The sequence below is a fragment of the Corapipo altera genome, unplaced genomic scaffold, assembly GCF_003945725.1.
Source record: "Corapipo altera isolate COAL_440 unplaced genomic scaffold, ASM394572v1 49, whole genome shotgun sequence".
NCBI lineage: Eukaryota > Metazoa > Chordata > Aves > Passeriformes > Pipridae > Corapipo > Corapipo altera.
This window is the reverse complement of record NW_020884879.1, coordinates 11379726-11396323: the sequence shown is the minus strand read 5'-3', so window position 1 is coordinate 11396323 and position 16598 is coordinate 11379726. Positions and strand designations below refer to the sequence as shown.

Sequence of the window (16598 nt, the reverse complement as noted above, 5' to 3'; positions counted from 1 at the left end):
TATAGTGTGGAGTCACCAAGAATAATCTGTGGTTATAGCTCTTACATTTTCTGTTTCACCTTTCAGTGTTTTTCTCTGTTGAATCTGTCATTAGTGAGTGTAGGTCTAGTAGCCTCTGCCTGAGCAACCGTCCTGTACAGAAAGTAAGCTCATTAAAACAATATAAGAGCCTGAATGGATAAGAATTCAAAGGGTTACTTGATCATTCAAGGTCTCAGCATCTTTCTCAAAGACTTTCACACCTATCCAGTTACTCAACGACTGCATCTGTGCTTCCCTAAGAATAAAACCCTGGCATACCTGAAACATTCACGTGGAGTCAGTCTTAACATAATAAATACTGCAGTGAAGTCACATGATATTCTTTACTAAGTGTAAACATCCTTAAATACCTTTATGTAAACATCTCAGTCTAATATTTCCAATTTATTTCAAATTAAACATCTTCTAAATGCTATGCAAGCTGAACTTTGTTTTGAAATATGTAATGTGACGAATATGAATATCTTATTGGAAATTTATGTTTTTAAATGCTAAGTCCACCAGTTTTCTAAATATCGACACTACTGTATAAAGTATTAAAAATATCTATGATAAAAGTCAGAGGCAGATCTACTGACATGACTGGGAGATACACAACTATGCACTAACTGGGCTTAGCACTCTCCGCTCTTGTGTGGCCAGATCTTCTCTTGGTAAATCTGTTGGAAAATTTACAGATCATCTACTGATGATACACTGACTCAAGAAAAACTCTGGAATGTATCCAATACAAATTCCTTTACTTGGTGGTAGGGACAGATGGATGTTGTGGTGAAGGTACTTTTGTGTGTTAAAGCAGATATAGCAAACAACGTTACATAGAGTAGTCACATTGCCCAATGCACTGCAGGGAAATAGTTTGATAGTGTTGTGCTGAACATCATAGAGAAAAAAAAGCAGAACAAAACAGAATAGAATACAATGGAATACAATGAAGCAGAAGCCAACAAAGGTTACAGCAATCTCATGCTGGCTACTCTGTTGTTGTTGGTCAGTCACAGAAGCGAAGCACTGCAACGGCAGCATAGCTGCCTGCATCCCCTTTTTCATCACGCCCTACAGAAAGCATAGCTGCTCACTGTTGACAGTATTTCCAAAGATCACGTTTGTATTCATAGACTTAATCATTTCATGTGCCCTTGGTGGCTCTATTTTTATTGTAAAAAAGAAGGGGAGACAATATTGTGTCTCTCAAGCATCTCTCTGACTTCATTTCTTTTGATGAAAGGCTGTTGATTCAGGTGTGTTTGAGTGAACCTGTGAATATTCTTCTTAATCAGGATTTCTTTAGTATCACTAAAATAAAAGTGAAATGCATGATTGTTTTCCCTATGCAAATCAGTGGCGAAATAGAAAATGATTCTGTTGTTATTTGCAAAAAAGACCAGTATAGGTGTAATACTGTTATCAGGAGATGTGTGCTAGAATAGTTGCTTTGTACCTCCTAGATTCCATTTGTCTGCTGTCAACCTATACCTGCTGTAGAGCATTAGACACTTTAAAAAAGAGAAAAAGATAACACAAATTATTCACCATTAATTCCTTAAAATGAGTCACTATTAAAAGCTTAATTGTTTGCTGAGAGGATCCACATTAGTGGACTTTGCAAGATCAAACAAAATTGAAGATATTTGTCCAAATTAAAATGGAAACATGCATCCGGAATATACCAAATGAACATGTATGCTCCTGTAATAATAATTTTATTATCTTAAGCTTCCAGGCCAGACTTTTAATTATGACCCTTTATATCAGTGAAAACCATGTATTCGGGATTAAAAACCTATGTCTTTAACTAGTCTAGTTAAAGACTGTGGTTTGATATATTTTATGCTACAACTTTTATAAAAACCAGAGAACACTTCTAATAACACTTTTCTAATTTCATGGTTCAGTGCACAGTCAGTAAAGATTTAAATAATTCAGAAAGAAAACCTATTCTGTTTCTTTATTAGAAGTTTGAGTCAGGCAAATTCTTTGACATTTAATAGGTTTTTAACCCTTTTAATAACTTCTTATAATGAAATTTATTGGAGGTTGTTTTAAATAAAGGGTTATTATATTAGAGTGAATAGCAGTCAGTAGTTTTTTATGATTAGTTTTGAGACCTTGGCCCTGTGTGACTCAAAGGATATTAAAACATAAAGTAGAAAAGAATGTTAATAGTCACCAAATTAACTGTGTACCAAGAAATATAGAAACTGTGTATTACTGCATTTTTGTCATTATGTGATCGTGCTATAAAATTTTGCAGTCGAATTTTGAGTATATAATTGCTTTAAAGGGGCTTAAGATCACTTACAGAATCAGTACTATATAAAACAACCTGAAGTGGTTTAATTTTTAACAGAATGATTTTGAAAAGATTAGAGTAGTAGATTTAATAGGGATTCTTTTATTATTTTTAGTTTAGGGTTCCCTTTACATCTGAAGTTTCTGCTCTTTAATTTTAAGATTGTTTTCCTAATCAACAAAAATTTCGAGTCATCCTTTCATTTCATGCAGTGGGCATAGTATAAAAAATACACTTGTATACAGCACTAAAATATTCCCCAAATGCTCACTTACTTTAAAACTTAGTCTTCCATTACATAGTTAGCTGATACAGAAGAGAATTATAAAAATGAGAAGATGAAAACACACATCCCCTTCCTCTGTTAGGTGGTGCTTTGAGTTATTCCTTTTAATGTGTTTTGAATGGTTCTCTGTGGTCATTTTACAGTAACCTTAGCTCTCATAACAAATCTTTGTTTAGCACTTTACTTATATATGAGTTAAAACAAGACTTGCTTGCAAATATGATTTCTACTGTAACTGAATGGAAACAAAGATCTAATAGTATGAGGACCTTTGGGTTTGATCAGTCTTCATTCATGACAGGACATAAATACCACTTACCAGTTTTAGCCGTGTAATCAGTAAAGCCAAACTTCTGTCAGATTTCAGGCCTCTAAATATTGGGGTCACTTTTTTTTTTCTCTCTGTTGTATAAATACAAATATTCAAGTTATCTCAAGTTTTAAGTTATCTCATGAAATAGCATCACCGTGATGGAAAAAACCAGATGAAACTGCATAGTTTGCTTTTGATTTACTTTCTGTTAATCTAGGATCCTAACCTACAACATGCAATGAACAACCACAAGGTACTACTGCTTGATCATCGGTAAGAACTGAGTTCTTAAATGGACATTTCTGTATTTTGGACACTTTTAAGTTTAGCTTTGATTATATAGAATCATAGAGTATCCTGAGTTGGAAGGGACCCACAAGAATCATCAAAGTCCAACACCTGGCCCTGCACAGGACCATCCCCAAGAGTCACACCATGTGCCTGAGAGCATTGTCCAAATGCATCTTGAACTCTGTCAGTCTCGTTGCTGTGATCACTTCCCTGGGGAGCCTGTTCCTCATCTGTATGATGAATATTGCTTGAATTTTGTAGCACTAAATTCAGTTATGAGGTTTTTTGGTTTATCAGTTGTTTTGATTATAAATGGTGAGTGTTGTTTCCCAAACACAATTCTTTCTCAGTGTGCCTGCTCTCACAAACCTGTCTGGCAAAGTAATGTTATCTTTTCTTCTCTCATGAAACCTTCACTTACAGAGTCGAGTGATTATGTAGGAATTAACTTTTTTTCTCTCTTTTTTAATGAGCATCTCTATGTCACTGGAAAACATCTTGCAGATGTGTATTGGCTTATAGTAGAAGAAAATTAAAACACCTAAAATAAAAGCAGTAAAATTTCTAAGTGAATCTCATGGCTTTTCAGAAGGTCGACAGAATCAGAGCTAATGCTCCATTTTAATGTCACATTATTTGGGAACAGGCAAAAATTCAGGTTTAATATGGCAGAGGTAGTAGCACAAGTTTCCTGGGAATATAAATGACAATATTACTATTGAAAGAAATTCCTTCTGCCTGCCAAAGAATGTCTGTGATACCTACATGGTGACTCCATTGGGTCATGCCAGTGAAGAAGGAAGCACACTATGGTTACCTTCATAGATAACATTTAAGATCTGTTGGGATTTTCTCCATTTTTTTTTAATTAATTGATTTAACCATAGTTTCTTATTGTCTGAAAAATTGTTACTCTCTGACTTACCTTGACCAGTTAGACAAGAAGCAAAAAACTATCAGCCACTTCTGCAGGGTCTGTCTATACAAGAGCGTTCAGCGAGTAGAAGACTAAGCAAAAATCATTGTAAGACCTGGTGGTGGCAATAGAAATAATGTCTGCTTTGCCTTGATATGAATTTGCTCAGAGTAGTGAGATATATGATCTTCACTTGCTTCAGTGAGTAAGCCCTGTGTATTTCTCCTTATGTTTTCATCCTTAAGGTTTTCATTTTCAGTGTGTAATCTCTAGTGTTTCTTGCATGTACTTAGACCTGTTATATTTACTTCGATCTGTTCAGGCAACCTGTATTTCTTCTTTCATTTAATGATACCATTTATTATAAATGAATTTAAATAGGGAGGGACAATTGGGACTTGTGTGGCTTTTTAGAGAGATGTTGCCTCATGGTTATTAATTATAACAAGAAAAATAACGTGAATTATTTTACTAACAGCACAGTCCCCTTGAAACTGCCTGTCTAATGCTTCTTAGAAAACAAGTATTTGCTTCCTAAAGCCACCTTCTGGGACATTAGTAAAGAGTCCTGCAATTTGGCTCTTTCTATATCTTGTATGAGTTAACCAGCTTGTATCAAAAAGGCAGATAATTCCATTTTGGGTTTTTTTACTGCTATGTGCTATGTCCTTTGAGAGATGAAGTATTCTATCTGAATGCTGTGTCAGATAAGAATTTCTATGTTTTGTGGACTTTGGAGCACAGTATTTCAAGAAAGATGAAGGTTATTGGACGTAGTCCAGAGGACAGCAGGAAGAATGATCAGATGTGTAGAAAACACAGCATATGAACAAAGTCTTTCAATCTTCAGGTTTAGTTGTTTAGTCTAAAGAAAAAAAAAAACTGAAAGGAAATTCATAATAGCCTTCTAGTGTGTACAGATTTTCTGTAAAGAAAAGGAGAAAAACATTCCTCATGTCCACTGGGAGCAGAGCAAAAAGTAGTAGGTTTAAATTACAACAAAAGAGATTTAGGTGAGACATTATGGAAAAAAGCCCTTTCCACTGTAAGGATAGTTAAGCACAAGAATTGCCCTAGGGAGGTTATGAAGAGGTTAGACAAACATCTGTCAGAAATGATTTAGGTATAGCTAATCCTGCTGTGAGATAGTGTTGGACTAAATAACCTTTTGAGGTCCCTTCTAGCACTATTTTCTGTGATTCTGTGATTAGGACACTGCACTCACATTGTCCTGCAGTAAGATGTTACTGTACAGGGATGATATCACTGTATTCTGCACTCCATACTTTGCTTTGTTTTTACTTTAAGCTGATGGGTTGAACGATGCTCTGATGTTTAAAGCACTTAAACTTAATTCTTAGTACCTCAGGAGCTTTGAGCAGGGCATTAGGAGCTCGCTTTCAGCCAAACAGCCCTGTTCTGGTTTTGCGCTACCCAAGTGTCAATAAGGGGTTTTGGTACACACCTTAGAATTAGTGACTTGTACTATGTCTTTTGACTTGCAGTCAAACACAGGGGTCAGTGCTCAGTTTCTGCCTATAAGCAAAAGGGAAACAGAAAAAAAATTAGCTGTCAAAAGAAACTTCCCCATTAGTAAAATCAAAATAAAACCAGTCATGTTCTAAAGCTGAATATAACACAAGTTGTGAAACATCCTGGAACTGACAGATGGAGATTGATATTAAAGTGACAGATTTTATCATTATTAAATCATCACAGAGACCATTGAAGGCATCAGTCTAAGACTGTCCTTATCCTCTGTAACACTCAAAACTCTTTAACTTTGTTCTTCCATTTGGCGTACTGCCATCCATCAGGATTTGTATTCAGCTTTGCATTCAACAGGAGTGTGTTTGCAGTGTTGCCTCTGTATAGTGAATATGGCCTCGGCACAACTACACATTGGTGAGTTTTGTAAAACTCCGTCTGGAGGAATAAGGAATAAGAAGCTTCTGATTTTGAAGTCGTTTGAAGACATTTGTTATACTTTGCATGTAATGCTTACAGAGTGTGTCTGATTAGTGCCACTATTCCTGCAGAGACAAATTGTCACATCTGAAACAGGGGCATAACATCACTTCTCAGCAATGACCCAAGTGTGTGGTTTTCATGGATGAGTCTGTTCTTGAACCAACAGAGAAGATGGAACAGTTCTTGGTTTGTTGATCCTTTAGGAACCTGAAGGTTCATCATCACATGTTTTCCATGGTATAACCTCACAGCTTTTAACATTTATCTGGTTAACTGCATTGGGGGGCAGCGGGGAGGTTCTGGCTTAGCATCCAAAAGAGAACATGTATGTTAAACAAACTTGCTGTTTACACCTGATTTTCTGAAGATCCCTGGTATTCATCTGATTTAAAAATTCAGAAGACAAACTGAATTCATGTCAAAATAAAATACTGGATTTTTTTCTACTGCACCACCTCATTTGCAGTCCTCAGAATTTCCCTAGTGAAGGGTTCTCTTGCAAATATATGTATATATGCACATGTGTGTTTTGTATGGGGATGCATTCAGTACATCAACAACAGTTGGTGTTGTATTATCTGAAAACACAGTCTATATTCAGTGCTGGGCCTAAAATTGTGTCACATACTGTTTAAAAATATATGTTTTTTTAAAGACAACAAACACAGAATGTTCTGAATCCAATATTATCTATATCTGGCAATATTTGTAGTTCATATGAAGAGTTTTTAATAAAGGAGAAATCTTTTTGAATAAAGCAGAATAACAGAAGGGGTAAGGTTGGAAGGGACCGCAGTGGGTCATCTGGTCCAACCAAGGGTCATCCTAGAGCACATGGCACTGGATTGTGTCCAGGCAGTTCCTGAATATCTCCGGTGAGGGAGTCTCCACAACCTCTCTGGACAACCTGTTCCAGTGCTCAGTCACCCACACTGAAAAGTTCTTCCTTATGTTCAGATGGAACTTTCTGTGCATCAGTTAGAGCAATTGTGTTATATTTTACTTGAGGAAAAGTAATTAAAATAGTAGCTTTTGCCCTGCTTTTAGAGGTAGATAATTTGCAAGTTCATTCAAAATAGGAGTTAGGAGTATCAGATGGTGCTTGTTTCCTTTCTAGAGTTTGTAAAATCATTACAATGCTTATTAAAAAACAGTCATGCTTTTCAGGCAGGGTTTATTCAGCATCATGAAATCCTGCCCCATGAAAACACAAGGTGTTTGCAAGCAGGGCAGTGTGGGCTCAGCCCCCGCATGGTGGAGGGTCCCTGGGGAGGGCACACACCCATGCTGAAGCATGAGCACGCAGACAGGTTGAAGGGAGGGTCTTGGGGAGGGTTTTGCCTCCCTGTGCCCAGCATGTGAGGGACTGTGTGGATTTCCATCCCCTGCCGACCTGCCTTGAGCTGGCCAAGAGGACTTTGAGAACCCACACTTCTGCTCTGCATTCCCCAACTGCTGCCCGGCTCAGCAGCTGGATCCAGAGCAAAATGGCCGATCAGGAGTTACAGCTTCATGGGCACAACTGTTTTGGTGCAGGTTGTCTGCTAGAGGCAGAGATAATGATAGCTTTTGAGGCTAATATGCTTGGCAAGGAGGGGAGCTGATACTGGAGGGAAGGGACCAAGAAATCAGTAGTAATTTAAGAATATAAATGTCTACCAGGATTCAAATTTCAGCCTTCAATTGATTTTATCCACTGTGCTCTCTCTACTCCTTTCCTCTGGTGCTTTAGTAATCATTAAATGAAGTGGAAAAATATGTTTGTATCAATAACTCTTTTTTACCAAAAACTATTCATTTCTAAAGTAACATAAATACAGTTATAATTGGGATGTCACATTGTCATAAGCCATTTCAAATGCTTTTCAGAGACATAAGTACAGGTAAAATGGTAAGTATACCATAACTAATGGTATTATTAGTTTGATTTACTGCCAATCAGTCACCTTTACAAAAATCAATTCCCAAGTTCATAAAAAATCTCCCTAAAATTGATACATTTTTACACTACCAATAATAAGAAAAAAGGTGAAGTTACCCATTAATCTTTACTTTTTTCTTTGCATTACTCGTTAAAAGGTATCTTACAGATTGCTGTGATATATAGGAGTGTGTGTATGAGCAAGACATAGGTTATAGAAGTCACAAGTTATAAAAAGTTTAAAAAAAAATAAAATCTGAGTGATCTACAGACAATTCACATGACATGTCTAACAAAGACTGTCCACAGAATAAATGTGGCTACATTAATATATTGAACCATTAGCACATGTCCTCATCTTAATGGAACTTACACAATTGTAGCTAGTCAGATTCCATTTCATATATACAGCATGTTTGTCTGAGGCACAGAAAGACAACTATATCTATTTCGTTTAAGCTCTGAATTGACACTTCAATTTTAAATCAACCACAGAACACCTTAGCTTAAATCTGAACTTTTCTCTGATACTCTTTCCTATTTGTTGTGTTTCTGTATGAGTATACTGAAAAGATGTTACAGACAATCTGCTGAGGTCTGTGTATATGTGCATTTGACCTCTGCACAAGAAAGGAGTTTCATCCTCCAGTGCTTTTAATTCTTATCCTTGCAGAGACTGAATTTGTTGCTTGCATTAAAATAGTATGTCTCGTTAATGCTAAGAAGAAGCGGTGACCCACATAGCACAATGGATTCATTTGTCAATCCTGCCATTTCCAAGCTTTCTGTTCATATGTCTTAGCAGTAAATCAACTTAGAAATCATTTAATAAGTCTATCAATGCATTCTTCTTGTCAGTGGTCTGAATCCTGAAAAGTCCAGTATCTCATTGGGTAGCACCAGGCAAAAAAGATTTGGACCTAATACCAGATATTTGAACTCAGAAAACTGCAGCTCCAAAATCACAACTCACAAACACAAAAAATCCTGTGTTAAAAAAGCAGGATCTGGAAATTGTCTTGAATTTTGAGGATGTTCATGTTCTGATCTAGGTCTGAACTTCAGAGTGCTAACTGTTAGCACTTCAAAAATACTCTACATACAGTTAAAGAAAGCAGTACCCTTTTGTTCCCTCTGTGAAAAAAAAAATCATTGCTTTTTTGCTATTCCCAAGGGCTGCAACTAGAGCCTGAATAGTTTATAACAGTCAGTGTTATGCAAATGTCAATCATATCCTTACTCTGTTTATTTCCAGTATTTACATGTTTATTTAAGTACTTGCCATTTCCTTTAAGCCTTACCTAGCCTATCAGGCCAACTGAGGTCTAAAGGAACAGAACACTTTATTAGTGATATGCTTAATACAGTTTTTTTCCTCTTGTAGATGCAAGATTTACGGAATACAGAAGGAGCCCAGTATAGTTCCCATCCTCAGATGGCAACCATGAGGCCAAGGGTTCAACCTGCAGATATTAGGCAGCCAGGAATGATGCAGCATGGGCAGCTGACTACTATTAACCAGTCCCAGCTCAGTGCACAGCTTGGTTTGAATATGGGTGGAAACAGTGTTCCTCACAACTCGCCCTCTCCACCTGGAAGCAAATCTGCAACTCCTTCACCATCCAGTTCAGTCCATGAAGATGAAGGAGAAGATAGCTCTAAGGTAGGCTTAGATGCTAGGATTACTATGTAAATTATGGTTATTTCTAGGACCTGCTAAATGAATCATATGGCCACAGTTATTAAGGTGATACTTTATGTATTATTGGTGGTTGATTGAAGTGAATAAAGGATTATGAATACGGAACTTATAATATCCAGTCAATTCTTCAGGCAGCTTGAGTAAATTACATCATTCCTCTTCATGAGAGCAAACTGGAATCCTGTTAAACACTAAAGGATAGTAATTTCTGTAGGACTTTAATATAAGGGTTGAGTTTTCTCACTTGCATAGCAGGGATATTTGTTTCCAGTTAAAGATCAAATTACTGCTATAAAAAGTATGAACACTCAGTGCAATATGCTAGTCTTTGCTACTTGGTCACAGGATGAGTAAACAGAACATCATAGCAACCAGAACAGAAAGATCCTATGAACTTTAGAAACCTTACTTTGAAAATCTGGAAGACCCATTATACATTTATACCTTGAGAGGTGCTGACACTTCATCATGACATGTTTAAGCTTCACTTTAGTGTCAGTACAAGCATGAAGTGATAAGAGTAATTTACATAATAAATTTCTTTAAAGAATAAATGTCAATCTGTATAGCAGGTTTTGCATGCAAAAATCTCCCAATCTCTCAAAAACCTGAAAACCTCTCAAAAATACACAAGTCTATTATCTTAAATTCAGACAGAAAAGCTGAGACACAGAAAGATTGAAATTTAGCACAAAATCATCCCTTAAACCAGGAATAGAGCATATTGAAATTGAGAACCTCTTTAGCTCTATTTTATGGTCACTACAAAATAGCAGTCCTGTCAGAGCACTCCTGCATTGTAGTGTGTACCATGTAGTGTATCACAGAGATGGCTTGTGGGGGAAAGTTGCAGACTTGCAAGGAATGTGAAGAAAACATATTTTGAGTTGCTGAGGAGGTATAATCCAGTCAAGAAATGTAAGCCTGATTTGTTTTCAAATTATATTGTTTTTCATGCCTCAAGCTATAAAATAATCATGTAATTGGAGACATATGTTTTACTACATTTTGAATAAATTCTGATTCAAAAGTTTTATTTCGGCACATACCCCTAATTTTACAAAGTTTAGGTTTTAAAAATTACTGAATAATTCATACATTTTAAATGAGCACTACCTTACTGAGGAAGACTTTAGAATACAGCTGTGTAAAAATAATTCCAAGCAGCCTTTACTTTTTCAGAATAATTTATTTGCTACTCCTGTTGCTCTGCTAATTTTTTACATGTATTGGTGGGAGTGTGCAAGATGGTCGAAATTCTGGAGGAAACATCCACTCAAATAATTAATATTACCTTTCTGCTTCTATCAAATGTTTCAGTTATTTCACCCATAGTTTTCATGTACTTTTTCAGTGTAACACTTTGGGCTAGCAAAAGTGTAGGGTTGTGGTTTCATGCAAGCAGTAGTTATCTGAAACTAATGTTTTCAGTAGAGAAATATAAAACACTGTAGACTAAGTAAGACTTGGTCCTTTCTTTGTGGAAGCCAGCTTATATAGTGTTCAACTATTTAACAAGCTATGTTATTTTGCCCTCATGCTCAGTCTAAGCAGAAAAAGATGACAAAGGGCACAATGTGCAACAGTATGCTGAAGTAGATATATTGCCTTAAAATTCTATAATTATATCTACCAAGAGAAAAGTTTTAAAGGATATTAAATTTGGTTAATAGTGACAGAGGGCTTAAATTCTTGTCTGACTAGTATGGTTTAAACCAGATTGATGGGGAGCAGATAATGTCATGCATTGTCTTCTGTGGGATTTCTTAGGGCTTTATGAAAACACCTGAGGCTGGTCACCATTGGAGACAGGCAGTGGGCTGGCATGCCTGATCCTGTGCAATGGTTCTGCTGTAGTTCCCTTCGTAAAAGGCAATAGAGTTTGAATAATCAGCCTAAGGAGTTAGTGTATTGTTGTAGTTCATAATTTAAAACTCTCCACTGTGTATATTCTGTTAACACTGCTCTTCCTGGTAGCTGCCAGTGAATGGATATGAATACTCAGAATAAGATGGTTTTCTGTGGAGATCTTCCTCCCCAGAAACAACAGTATTACATTTTCTTGGAGTGTCATGGTTTGAGATAGCCCCAAAATCCAATTCCCTAGCTCCATTTCCCCCTCCCACATCTCAACCCAATGTGAGATGGGTTTTTCCAGACAAAACACAACCAGACTCAGAATGGGGGAAAGGGAATATATTACAATGACTGTACAAATAAATACTATAACACATTATACCCACGATCACAACTATCTCTACCATGACATATAGTATTTACAATGGATCAGATCTCTTCTCCCCTCCAAATAAAAGTCCAGGAGGGAAAGAAGGACAGATCCCTTCCAGTCTCTCAGGGCAGCAGCTTCTTCTAAGGCAGCAGGTTCTCCTCATCTCATGCATGCAGCAGCTGATAGCTGGATCTCTACCAGCACTCACGAGGCGGGTATCCCCCTCGGCCCCTTGACGCAGGCAAAGGGGTCTTCCGTGGGCTTCATAACCCCAGACAAGGCCGTTTCACCACGTCATATCACGAAGACGCAGGGGGTCTTCGTGATGGTCTGGTATCTCCAGGAGGTTCAAGCTCCTTGCAGGGCCTCTGTGCCCTGCCTCAGGCTGCGAGCTTCTTTGTAGCTTGCAGCAAGGGAGGGCCCCCAAAGCCAACCTCCCACACCGTCCTGGTTCAGCTCTCAGGACGACTGAGCTTCTCAGCTCCTCTTTGCAAGTGCTGTAGCACTCCAAGGCTCCTCTCCTTAGTAGGAGTCCATGTCCCTCCTTTCCTGGAGGTCTCAAAGGAGTTTTGCGGGGTTTGGTACAGTTCTTACCCCCAGAACTCCGTAACTCTGCTGCGGGCTCTCTTTTCCTCAACTCTCCTTCCAGGAGTTTTCTCTGTGGTTCAGTTCTTATCAGTTGGCTCCCAGCCACAACCTCTGGACGCTGCCACCGCTTCTGCTCTGTCTCTGCTCACTCATGATGGAAAACATCTCCCAGGTCACAGCTACAGACACATAGTCCAGCTTAACACTGTTCCAAGTCTCTGTAGCCCCCAACTGGGGCTGGGGGGGCCCTAGAGGCCCCGAGGGGCTCTGGGCCCCTTTCCTCATGGCTCTACAACATGGCTACTGCTTCTACCAGCCCAAACTACAACCCTTCTCTTCCGGTGCTTGTGATATGTTTACATTTCTGCAGGAGCGCTCATTGGGCAGAACTTCAAAACTTCCAGGGGTTTCCACCCCTGGGGGTTACCACTTTTCAGCCTCTGGGGGAAAACAAGGTTCAAACCACTACATGGAGTTGCTTTGAAGGGGCCTCTCAATGTTCTCACTCCAGAAATCCTCTCCCCAGTGAAAGAAGGCTCTGGATGGGGACAGAAAGAGACAGACCAGCTGTTCTGTCTGTTGTGAAAACCTCTGTCTTTTACCTGAATATAACTTTGCTAAATTTGGAATTTTCTCTTTAATTTATAAACTATCATGTAGATGTATGCAATTACTTAAGAGATCAGGGCCACAGCTTATTAGTCAGTCCTTCAGTGGAGGGGCACATATTCCAGCCCTGTAGTAGCTGCTGGAGCTCGCTTCATGGAATCAGTAAGATGTTCCTGCCATGAGGACTGTGTAAAAACCAACTCCCTCTGAATTCACCATATTGTTAATAGCAACAGTGACGTTCTCCCCATTTAACCGGCAGAAGATGATGTTTGCCTATGTACCAACATTGATCAAAAAGACAAAGTACATTTTCAAATGGAAAATCACCTCAGCGTCAGATGACCTTTCTTAGTTTATACCAGCTGAAAGCCCAGCCTTATGTGTGAAAGAGAAGCCACTGGTCCTGTGATAGAACATTTGGTAGACAGCTCCCTAAGAACTATACCTATTTCTATCTAGAGAAAAAAAAAACCAGAAATCTCAATGCTCTGTTCATGTTTGCATGAATTTATAGAAAGAGGATGATGGAAAGTATAAGCAAATATGTACATTATGTACCTTTCGACTAAAGATATAATTGTATCCCTATGAACTACTGATTTCCATGTGTGAAAGAAATTAGCATTTCATCTTAATGTATGTATTCCAAATTCCAGTAATGGGGAAACTGTACAAACTAATGTAATTGTTCAGGTACTGAACTTCTTGGATGTTCATTCTATGATAAATATTCAAATCCTTGTAAGCCTTATCCAACATACACAAAACTAATGGCAGCAGCTGCTAAATATTTTTTGACAATACTCATTCTCATAAAGACCCTTTCATATAGGCTGTTCAGACTTCAACTGTCCTATATTCCCTTGCATGAAAAAAGAGAAAGGAGATGCATTATAGAGGGCTCAGTTTCCCTACCTGCTGTGGCTCTAAAATCAGGACAGCTGAGGTTGCTTGACCATAAGATCAGTGACAATAGTAGTGTAATTGTAAAGCTAGATATGCAGTCAGAAAGCTGCTAGGTCCATGGAAATGTGAAATGTAGTCTCAGACTAAAGATATAATCTCTGAAAGGAGTCTCCTTAATTCTTCTAAATGTCATATGTGGGGCTATCGTTAGAAGAAATAAAAAGGGAGAACTTAAAAATCAATACTTGTAAGTAACTGAAAAAACATTATAAACAAAGTGGCCACTTAGCACATGCTTTATTCTGACCATCTCAACATCGGAATATTACATTTATGTAATTCTTGCCATAATTCATACTGTTGGATCGTTAAACATGTACTTGGTTATTGCCAAGCATAATTGGGAGCTGCTGGAAGCATTACTGGTTTGTAAATAAGTATTTCTTCATAGATGGATAACAGGGTTTTCTTCCATGCTCATTTGCATATCACTTATGAGAGAAATTCAAACAATGTATTTTAGAGGGAAGATAGAGAGAGGACTGCAAGTAGCAAGAATTAAATAACAGAAACACAATTACTAAAGAACTGCTGTAGCATATTCTCTTTATGTGGCAGAGGTTTTACAATATTTACTTTATATGATAGGAGTTATAAGTAGAATTCCATGTTGTCTGTTCAACCTATTATGCAGATGGTGCTTGATTAAAATCTATTTTAAACTACAGCGATTACTGCAAGATAGTGTGCATAAAACAGCTCTCCTAGCTCCATTAAAGGCTTTGGTACTATTGCAGTTTATTTTAAATATGCTTATAGACATTTTCTAAGTTCTCAAGGGACATTTAGATATCAATGATGTGCCTTACTTGATAGTTTTAAACCCTACACTAGATATTCTTGTGATCTATTATATGTGCAACATGGTTAATGTACACTTTTTTAAAGTGAAAGATTATTGCTTTCTTGTGATAAATAAGTTAAATACATCACCATAATTAAGCAATAAGCCATGACAGGAGGTGGATTACCATGAGCTAACTACACCTCCAGGGATTTTGAGGCACAAGTCTATGCCTAGCAGAATATATATGGGTTTTATTTTATTTTCCATCTGTCTCTGCTTTGGTGGTTAGAAGTGGAGTCTATGAAGCTGATAGACTGATGGGAGCATAAGGTAGGCCATCATCACAACCATTTGCAGGATTATTAGTACTTGAATTCTTGTATTCTTTTTATTTTGTTATTTTCATATAAGACAAACAGAATTTCCCCTGTGAGTACTCTGTTTTTAACACTCGGGATTTGAAGTGTCTTGATCATTAAGGTTGGAGAATAAGGTTTTAGAGCCATTCTCAGAACAGCTTACCAGAAGGCGACTTACACAAGTTTCTGTAGTATATCACCTCGTTTAAGGGTAGTTGAAGTAGTGTGGTATCCTTATATATAGAGAACTTTAAAATCTCCTTGTTTCAAAACTACTCTGAAAAGAGGAAAACTTTGGCAAATCCCAGAGGTAAAAATTTAACCATAGAACAAATTATCGTCAAGTCTTCTCACTCCTGGAGTTTGCACAGGACTTCTGAAGAGTTTCCCAAATGCTACCAAAAGGCTTCATGTCTATTAACTTTGTATTAAAGATGCATCTACTGTAACATAATGCCTAGGAAACAATCAATTTCATTTTCAAATTGTGGTCATCACTTTGTTGCTGTTTTTAATAAGCCGCAGAGATCCAGGTTTTTCACTGTAGTCACCTGGGTTCTGTTGGACACCACACAGTGATGCATATAGAAAAATAAAAAAGCTTTTTTTCTCAAAGTGAGGATTTCTAGGCATTTTACTCATGCAGTTCCACTGATTTGAACACCTGTGTTCTTCTGTACCACTTGATATGCATTATTAAAAAATAATAATAGAAGGAAGTGAAAGAAGTCATGCCTAGTAGATCCTTAGCCTAAAGCATACCTTTTATGCTCTTGATCTTCTCATGCTTCAAAACCCTTATGATGCACAGTACTTTGGTCATGCCTACAAAAGAAAAAAGCCTTTGAAACCACTTATAAGATCACACATCATTGCTACAGGTATAGTAAATTAAGTGATCATATCAAGAGAATTTGCTTTGCCATGGAGCTCCAATCTGTTGAAGAATCAGGTCAGTGTCCCTTTATATGCTTGTAAGTCATAGAGTCATTGAGGTTGGAAAATACTTTTAAAATCATTGAGTCCAACTGTTAACCTCACACTTCCAAGTCCACCACTAAGCCATGTCCCCAGTTGCCACATCTACATATCTTTTAAATGCTACCAGGGAGAGTAACTCCACTTCCCTGGACAGCCTGTTCCAATGCTTGACAAACCTCTTCCCCAGGTGCCACTGGAGGCCATTTCTTTTCATTCTACGGCTTGTAACTTGGGTCAAGACCCCAACATGCGGCTTTCAGGCAGTTGTAGAGAGTGATAAGGTCTCCCCTGAGCCACCTTCTCTCCAGGCTAAGCAACCCAGTTCCCTCAGCTGCTCCTC

At 37.8% G+C, this 16598-nt stretch overlaps 1 protein-coding gene across 3 annotated transcripts in view; it reads left to right on the top strand.

Moving 5' to 3' along the window:
- The window catches only part of TOX (thymocyte selection associated high mobility group box), a 223059-nt gene that overhangs the window by 168503 nt on the left and 37958 nt on the right, over positions 1-16598 (top strand). For 2 of the 3 annotated variants that reach the window (XM_027638825.1, XM_027638824.1), the window contains exon 4: positions 9418-9696. The exons of the other annotated variant lie outside the window; for it this stretch is intronic. In XM_027638825.1, the coding sequence (XP_027494626.1) occupies positions 9418-9696 (279 nt within the window). The remainder of the gene's footprint in view (positions 1-9417; positions 9697-16598) is intronic. 3 annotated transcript variants of the gene reach the window in all.